The following is a 9,397-nucleotide window of genomic DNA, read 5'->3' as shown; positions in this document are numbered from 1 at the left end:
GAAGAGTTGAGCACACTTTCTAGAATTTTTGAGTGGTAGTATGAAAAATGCTGTGCTTTTCATGAGAAACCTGGGAGCTAGTTCCAGCCTTGCCTGCTTCCTTTGCTTTAGAAAAAGGAAGACTTAAAACTTGGTCTCTTTGCCTCTTGTAGTTTCAGCAGCCATATTCCAAAAACATACACTATCCATGGGTTTGTCATTAATAAGCGCTATAGGGAATGCTGGTAGGTATGCGATGGTAGAAATGTATTCATCCTGTTTAAGGTTAACCATATAAACGTACACAAACTGACCCAGATCATGTTTTTCTGGAACAGTCAAGTCAAGGATAAACTGACTGCCAGAAACAACCAATGTAAAAATATTTATTTATTCTTAGCTGTAGTGCTTGGATCCCAACACATCTCACTTAATTGTCCCAGTGTATGCTACTACAGCAACACACCTGCTACACTGAAATTGACCAACAGAAACCTTTGGAGATTGGCAGTCCGTGTTAGCTCACTCAGCGCCTGGATTGGCTGGTTTAATGGGGGTGGGGAGCGCAGCCCTCTTTCCTCTCTTCCACCAAGGTTCCTTCATTGGATTGACCAGCTGTCAGGTTAAACGCAAACCTGCCTCCTTTTGGTGGTGTTTGTCTGGATCGCAACAGAATAGCTGGGGGAGAGCCTCCCACCATGAGCTCCGATTGGCGAGACTCAACCTTGGTGATTTCTGATTGGCCCAATGAAGAAACACCAAGGTAGGTTGCCTAGTAATCCTGAGGAAGCTGATGTGTTATTCCTTTTCTGCATCGAAGGATCAGGAAGTTTGTGCTCTCTGCGTGGAAGTTTTTCACCTACTAGGACGGGGGTGGGGTGGGGGGAACAGGTGGCCCCCTAAAATACAGCACAGGCTACAACCTGCGTCCAGCCATAACCCAGGAGTAACATCAGGTAAGCAACGAGAAAATTACATTTCCTAACGTCCCTTCCCCACCCCCCAAAAAAACCTCTAATTTTTAAAATTATTATTTTATGGGGAAGAAAAGGTTTTTATTCATTTGGGCCATTTGTTTTCTTTCAAGTAGGATTTTTAACTAGTAAATGTCCAGGTGAAACTGATTTCTCAAAGAAACCGCCCCACCCCCTCACCCCCACCCCCGCCCCGCGAAGGTTTAAAGTTGCTTGGATTGATTTAGGAAATAGTCCCTATTCACAGTGCCAGATAGGCTTAGTGCCCTTAAGCATTTATTTCATGGTTCACTTCCTCCTTCGCTCTTCTTCCCACCTCCCATAACAAATAATATTTGAAATATACCCTTGTACAAAAAACCTTTTGTAGCTCACTTCATTTGTATTTCTATTTTAAATGTTCACATGCACTTCTGAATATTCATTTTAATCAATATACATTTATCGAGCAATTACAACGTTAAAGACACTGCTAGTTGCTATGGAGAGTATAAAAACCCAAGAAGACAATATCCCTGTTCTCAAGAAGTTTACAGTTGAGAGACAGCTATACCAAGAGAAAGACTATAATAAATACTTTAAAGGAAGTGAGTATAAATAAAGCTCTGTGAAAGTACAGCTGAGGGAGTGGCCATGAGACATGTAGGTAATAGAAAAGAGGAAGTCACTTAAAGGCCTTCACAAGGCCTTTAAAGAATGGGTAGAAGGTAGAGAGGAAGAGAAAAGGGTGAGGACCCCAGCAAGTACAGAGGAGCAGAAGCAGAAAGAAAGCATGAGACGTTTTTGAGAAAAAGTTTGGCAACAGTACTTATGGGGAGTAATGGGAAATATTGCTAGAGGAGTAGAAACGAGTCTAGTCATAGCAACTATTAAATACCATTATTTTGATCTTGAGAAAGATACTCCTTTATATAATTGCTGATTTTAAATACTTGTATATTATCTTAAAAACTGATTTATCTAGGTTTATATAAAATAAAGTATGCTAACTATAAACTTTATCACAAATGATTTAGTGCAGTTTCTTTTGACTGTAGTACATAGAATAAAAGACATGTTCTTTGATTTTTTAAAAAAAAATTGAGAAAGAATTTGTTAATCTTTCAACACTCTCTTGCCAGTAATTTTTGTTTGCAGCTCCTTGTGTATTTGCAAGATGTGGCTAGCCAGGACTAGAGCTGCTAAGTTTACTGACTGTGGAATTACTACACATGATTTTCTGAATGTTATTGTCTAGACTTGTGATCTCCAAAGTGAGTATATGAAATGAGTTATTAAGGTATGGGAAGGAAATCTAGAACATGTATTTCTATTTAGTTTTTCATATTCTTTTTTACTTTCTATTTTTTTGTGTATGTTTTATGATGTAGTACCATTGAATGTTTATAGAAATTAGATACAAATTATTGTATGCATTTTGGGGCTGGATGCTCACAATTTTTTGTTGTTCCATCTTACTTAACTTGGGATCCATTTTGTGAAAGAGGAGTGACAATGGTGGACATTCACTCCTTCTTTATAGATTATGCAGAAAAAATCAGCAGACTTGGCCGGGCTCAGTGGCTCATGCCTGTAATCCTAGCACTTTGGGAGGCCCAGGCAGGCAGATCACTTGAGGTCAGGAGTTTGAGACCAGCCTGGCCAACATGGTGAAACCCTGTCTCTACTAAAAATACAAAAATTAGACAAGTGTGGTGGCACACACCTGTAATCCCACTACTCAGGAGGCTGAGGCACAAGAATCCCTTGAACCTGGGAGGCAGAGGTTGCAGTGAGCCAATATCGCACCACTGCACTCGAACCTGGGCAACAGAGCGAGACTCCCTCCTGAGAAAAATAAGAAGAAGAAAAAGAAAAGAAGAAGTCACCAGGCTTGAAAGATGATCATTTATACTGGACTTTAGAATTACTCATTTGATCTTTTGTCAGTGCCATCTGTGAAGTCCAAGCTATTGTACTTTGGAAAAGATACTGTATTACCCACCCACTTTTTCTAGTCATTACTTTCTATATTTAAATCTGTAAATATTTCCTATTTGTATACATGTTTAGTATGCATGTATGAATATATGATTTATTTACATAAGCATACATATGTATTTTTTTTCACTACTCCCTCCAGAAACAGGTGAGAATGACCACTTTAACTCATCGGGCCCGTCGCACTGAAGTAAGCAAGAACTCTGAAAAGAAGATGGAAAGTGAGGAAGACAGTAATTGGGAGAAAAGTCCAGACAATGAAGATTCTGGAGACTCTAAGGATATCCGCCTTACTCTTATGGAAGAAGTATTGCTTCTAGGACTAAAAGATAAAGAGGTAATGCAATTAGGTTTGCTAGGCTATCTCAAAGACTATTAAATATTGGAATGTTTTAGGAAGTAATCTAATGGAATATATTTAATACTAAATTGGTCTTAGAATTGTGCTCCAGCCATCTGAAAGATGGAGGAGTTGGGACAGTGACTGTTACTTGGAGGGTAAAAATCCAGAAGTATAATTACGTGAAGTGTATTTAATTCAAAATTACTCCAAAATTTTAGAAGATATAAGAGAGGAGGATATAGTATAAAGTTTTGTACTTGTAGTTTCCCAAGTCAGATTAAAGGCAAAATAACAACCCCTTATTAAAGTAAGAAAGAGGGCCCACACATCGAAGTCTTCTTCAGCTTTGAGGAGAAATAGTCTTTTAAATGAAAAGACAAGGAACATGTGTGATTAGCTGCCTTACAGAAATAAACAATTGGTAGGTTTCTTATAGCAGAAATAATTTTTTTTTTCCTTGTGCATCTTTATAAGTCAAATATCAACAATTGGATCGGGCATGGTGGCTCACGCCTGTAATCCCAGCACTTTGGGGAGCCGAAGTGAGTGAATCACTTGGGGCCAGGAGTTCAAGACTAGCCTGGCCAACATGGTGAAACCCCGTCTCTACCCAAAAATATAAAAATTAGCCGTGTGTGGCGGCTTGTGCCTATAATCCCAGCTACTCGGGAGGCTGAGGCAGGAGAATCGCTTGAACCTGGAAGGCAGAGGTTGCAATGAACCAAGATTGCACCACTGCATTCCAGCCTGGACAACAGAATGACCCTGTCTCAAAAAATATATATATATATATATATATGTGTGTGTGTGTGTGTGTGTGTGTGTAGTTATATATATATACACACACACATACATACACATACATAAACAATAGAGGATTATTTTAATTTTTAAAAAATTTTAAAAATAATTTTAGCTTTTGCCTTTTTTCCCTAAATGTCTCCTTATTTAATGGAACATTTATTTTATAGTATAGTTAGTCTTGAGATCCTGAGTCTTGTGATATAACCAACAGTTTTCCTGGCTTGTCTACTACTAGTATACATCATCATCCTTCATTTGTAACTTTTTACTGTGTTTTCTCATCAGGCTAGTCCCTCATGAAGAAGTTACGAAGGTAACATTTTAAACAATCTGCTTTCTTTCCAGGAAAGCCTTAGTAAATAACACCCCTACACATACACATAAAAAGAGGTGTATTTATTACTGGTCTCAGTTTTGAAAACATATAAAATTAGAATGTTATTTTAGATTTTAAAAATACTAAATTTGGCTTTGATAATTATCCTTAGCTAGAAGTAAATTGGCTGCATACAAGTAGTAACAGCTCTTCTTTTCTACATCAATTCTTCGACTTGGGAATACCATTGTTGTTTAGATTTTGCCTTTCATTTATTTACTATTTTCCTTTTTACTTTTTTTCTTGTTAAATTAACAACTTGAACAAAATTTACAAGACCAGTTATAGTCTGTGTATTGTTAAAACTAATATTAGAGACATGCTTATTGTGTACCTGGCCAAGATGTAGGTATATCAGAAATTCTTGCCCAGAAATATGTTTTCCTGTTTGCTGAGAAGTTTATGAGGCTTCAGTTTTATAAAAGGCAAATAAGCGAAAAGGCAAAACCAGCTCTCCAAGAGAATGTCAGAATAGGACTGAAGATTAGGTGGTATAAATACTCTTTTGAGACGTTTACACATTACCTAGGAAACAGTCACTGATTGTAGAAAAAGAGGATATAGAACTAAAAGCTATTTGGTTTGTTTTAGCTTTGAATAGGAATGATTAATTTCCTGCTGACCTTGTGCACTGGAATTTTTGCTTTTGAGCTTGTCTTCATGTGTTTATAATGGTTAATATAAATTTTAGGAAATAGAATAAAAAGTAAAGCAGCTTATTGAGAGCTATGGCCATGGACCGTACTTGATATATTGGTGAGATACTGTACAAAATGAGTAGATGGCTGGATGCAGTGGCTAATGCCTGTAATCCCAACACTGGGGAGGCCAAGGTGAGAGGAATGCTTAGGCGCAGGAGTTCAAGACCAGCCTGGGCAACATGGTGAGACCCCATCACTACAAAATATTTAAAACAAAAAAATTAGCTGGGCATGGTGGCACATGCCTGAAGTCATAGCTACCCAGGAGGCTGAGTCAAGAGGATTGCTTGAGCCTGGGAAGTCGAGGCTTCAGTGAATCGAAATTGTGCCACTGCACTCCAGCCTGAACAACAGAGCGAGGCCTCAAAAAATAAATAAATAAACATTAACCACCTTTTGAATTGCTCTAACTTTATTTTTGAGGATAGTTAACAAATATTTAGCTTTCATTTGGCTCAGGAAGAATGAAAGACAATAAATCCTTAGGTGTAAATGAATAGAAGAGGTCAAACATTTTATCTAAGTAATAGTAGTTATAAAAGGCCAGTTATATAACTATCTCTAAAAATATTAAATTGATCTCCAACTGTACTTATTTTTTTCTTATCTCGCAAACTATCAATAGATTCATTTAATCAATATTTACTGTGATTGAGGTCACCCATTATGTGCTTAACATTATGCTAAATATTAATACTAAGGTAAATATAAAATAGTATAGTATATGGTGCCTGCCTTCGAGAAACTTGCATTCTAGCTGAAGAGACAAAAAGATACATACTTTTTTTTTTTTTTTTTTTTTTGAGACGGAGTCTCGCTCTGTAGCCCAGGCTGGAGTGCAGTGGCCGGATCTCAGCTCACTGCAAGCTCCGCCTCCCGGGTTCACACCATTCTCCGGCCTCAGCCTCCCGAGTAGCTGGGACTACAGGCGCCCGCCACCTCGCCCGGCTATTTTTTGTATTTCTTAGTAGAGACGGGGTTTCACCGTGTTAGCCAGGATGGTCTTGATCTCCTGACCTCGTGATCCGCCCGTCTCGGCCTCCCAAAGTGCTGGGATTACAGGCTTGAGCCACCGCGCCCGGCCAAGATACATACTTTTTAAAAGTTAAGTAACCCAAAGGTCCATCAACAGCAGAATGGATAAAAATGAATCATCAAAAAAAAAATGAATCATCCATTTGTTTAAATGAGTATAAATATGTTTTCTATACAGAATGAAAATGAACATTGTTATACAACATGTACATTTCTCATGTTCAATAAAGAAAGCCAAACACAAAAATATACATACTGTATGATTCCATTTATATGAAATTCAAAAAACTATTGTATTTGAGATTGCATATTTAGGTGGTATAATTATAAAGAAAATCAAGCCAGGAATTACTATAGTTTTTAGAATAGTGGTTATCTTTTTGTAAGGGATAGGGGAAGGAAAAGGGTGTTAGTAATTAGGGAGGAAAATGAAGAGGATTTCTAGATAGTAACAATTTTCTGTTTCTGGACCTAGAGGAAGTTTATTAGTTTTGTTTTTGTTTTTGTTTTTGAGACAGTCTCGCTCTGCCGCCCAGGTTGGAGTGCAGCAGCACGATCTCAGCTCACTGCAACCTCCGCCTTCCAGGTTCAAGCAATTCTCCTGTCTCAATTTCCTGAGTAGCTGGGATTACAGGCGCCCGCCAACATGCCTCGCTCATTTTTGTATTTTTCGTAGAGATGGGGTTTCACCATATTGGTCAGGCTGTCTTGAACTCCTGACCTCTCAGGTGACCCGTCCACCTTGGCCTCCCAAAGGGCTGGAATTATAGGTGTGGCCTCCCAAAGTGCTGGGTTTACAGGCGTAAGCCACTGTTCCCAGCCTTTTTTATTTATTTATTTATTTATTTATTTATTTTTGATACAGAGTCTTGCTCTGTCCCTCCTGGCTAATTTTTATATTCTTAGTAGGGACAGGTTTTCACCATGTTAGCCAGGCTAGTGTCGAACTCCTGATCCCAAGTGATCCACCCGCCTTGGCCTCCCAAAGTGCTAGGATTATAAGCATGAGCCACTGCACCTGGGCCATAGATCTTCACTTTGGAATAATTAAGCTTTTTACTTTTGTTTTGTTTATTCTTCTGTGTGTGCATTATATTTCACAATGCAAAAGATTTTTTTTTAAGTAAACAACAATAAAAAGCAAGTTTTTGCATGTTAGAATGAGCCAAGGGAGTTAGAGAGAGGAGAAACCATCATGGGACAGAGTAATCCGGTGAAGAACAGAAAAAGGCAGTAAAACAAGCCACGCCTTTAAAAATGGGAGGATTAACATGAATGGAGAAAAGGAAACACGTTCTGGATGAGGGAACCTGAGTGAGCAAAGGTATCATGAGCTTGGTGAGTTTGGGAGATAACTGAGTAGGCCAGTGTGACTGAAGTAGGTGGAGAACAATGGGATTCAAAATCCGTAAATTTGATTTGGACCAGATTATAGATTTTGTTACCAGGCAGAGACTTTTAGACTCTTTCCTTTAGGGAAAAGAGAATCAGCCTAATGAAAACAGTAAAGCCCATTTAATTTTTGTGTCCAAATTAGGACTTAATGACATTTTTATGTTCTTTGTGAATATATGTTTTAATGTGTATATAATTGCTTGTTTTTACATGGTTTGAGGTTTATGACAAGTCAAAAAAAAGAAAAAATCCTAAATGTTAAATTTTGTGTCCCAAACTCCCAAACTTTTACTGGAGAGTTCCCTAAGATCCTCTGTTTAGAACCCAATATTACCATTTTTTTTTAGAAACTATGTCTCTTTCAAGCAGGCACAGTGGCTTCTGTCTGTAATCCCAGCACTTTGGGAGACAGAAGGATTGCCTGAGGCCAGGAATTCCAGACCAACCTGAGCAACATAGTGAGACCTCATCTCTACAAAAAATATAAAAATTAGCCTGGCATGGTGTCACACACCTGTAGTTTCAGCCACTTGGGAGGCTGAGGCGAGAGGATTGCTTAAGCCCAGGAGTTAAAGGCTGGTGACAGAGTGAGACCCTGTCTTAAAGGAAAAAAAAATTGTTCTGAGGGGTAACTACCACAGACCGGTTTTAAAATATTAAGCATCTGGCCAGATGCAGTGGCACACATCTATAATCCCAGCACTTTGGGAGGTTTGAGGTGGGGAGATCACTTGAGGCCAGGAGTTTGAGACTAGCCTGGCCAACATGGCAAAACCCCATCTCTACCAAATTAAAAAAAAAAGCATTAGCCGGGTGTGGTAATCACCAATAGAACAATATCAGCATCCTGGAAGGCTTCTCTTATGCCTGCCCCTAATCACATGCTGCCCACCTCCCTGTAGTTTTGACATGTATGTATATCCCTAAACAATATATTTTAGTTTTACCTGTTTTTAAACTCTGTTTTATTGGGTTAATATTTTAGTGTATTCTTTTATCAGTATAATGTTTATGAGATTTATCCACGTTGTTGCATATAATTTAATTTAATACAGTTCATCGTGATTAATATTTCATTATGTGAATATACCACTATTCATTCTATGAGTTAATGCACATTCAAGAGTTCATTATGAACAGTGCTGCTAAGATTCTCCTGGTACTTGTCAGTTATCTTTTTTCAAACAATCCACTATTATCCACTATACATATGGGAATTATACGTATGAAATTCATGTGTATTTTTAATTATAAAGTATGTTAATGCTATGCTTTTTCAAGCTGCTGATGATCCTCCATCAGGTATAGTTCATCTTTATTAGCAATAGGAGATTAGAAGTAAAACTTTTTTAAAGCTGGTAAAAAAAAATTCACTACACTAATCAAAAAGTTTTTTTTTTTTTTTGAGACAGAATTTTGCACTTGTTGCCCAAGCTGGAGTGCAGTGGCACTATCTTGGCTCAACTGCAACTTCTACCTCCCGCATTCAAGTGATTCTCCTGTATCAGCCTCCTGAGCAGCTGGGATTGCAGACATGCACCACCACGCCCGGCTAATTTTTTGTATTTTTAGTAGAAATGGGATTTCACATGTTAGCCAGGCTGGTGTTGAACTCCTGACCTCAGGTGATCCACCCACCTCAGCCTCCCAAAGTGCTGGGATTACAGATGTGAGCCACCGCACCCGGCCAAAAAAAGTTTTTAAAATCAGTCAGTCAGTCAGTGTCCAACTTATCCATTATTGGCTATGAATGAAGAAAATTGCTCTCGTTAAAAAGTGATTCAATCCTAAAACATATTATTATAATTAA

The 9,397-nt window shown here is 38.2% G+C and overlaps 1 protein-coding gene across 4 annotated transcripts in view; it reads left to right on the top strand.

The window, feature by feature from the left end:
• The first annotated feature begins 732 nt into the window (after window positions 1-732).
• The window catches only part of GOLPH3L (golgi phosphoprotein 3 like), a 51,178-nt gene continuing 42,513 nt past the window's right edge, over window positions 733-9,397 (top strand). The window contains exons 1-3 of one of the 4 annotated variants that reach the window (XM_025378846.1): window positions 766-935; window positions 2,075-2,206; window positions 3,076-3,270. In XM_025378846.1, the coding sequence (XP_025234631.1) occupies window positions 2,177-2,206; window positions 3,076-3,270 (225 nt within the window). In that variant the 5' untranslated portion in view covers window positions 766-935; window positions 2,075-2,176. Of the gene's footprint in view, window positions 936-2,074; window positions 2,207-3,075; window positions 3,271-9,397 lie in introns of all 4 variants that reach the window. The other 3 variants (XM_025378855.1, XM_025378874.1, XM_025378863.1) reach the window with 3 other exon arrangements.

The sequence above is a fragment of the Theropithecus gelada genome, chromosome 1 (assembly GCF_003255815.1).
Source record: "Theropithecus gelada isolate Dixy chromosome 1, Tgel_1.0, whole genome shotgun sequence".
Lineage (NCBI taxonomy): Eukaryota > Metazoa > Chordata > Mammalia > Primates > Cercopithecidae > Theropithecus > Theropithecus gelada.
This window is presented reverse-complemented; position numbering and strand designations above follow the sequence as displayed.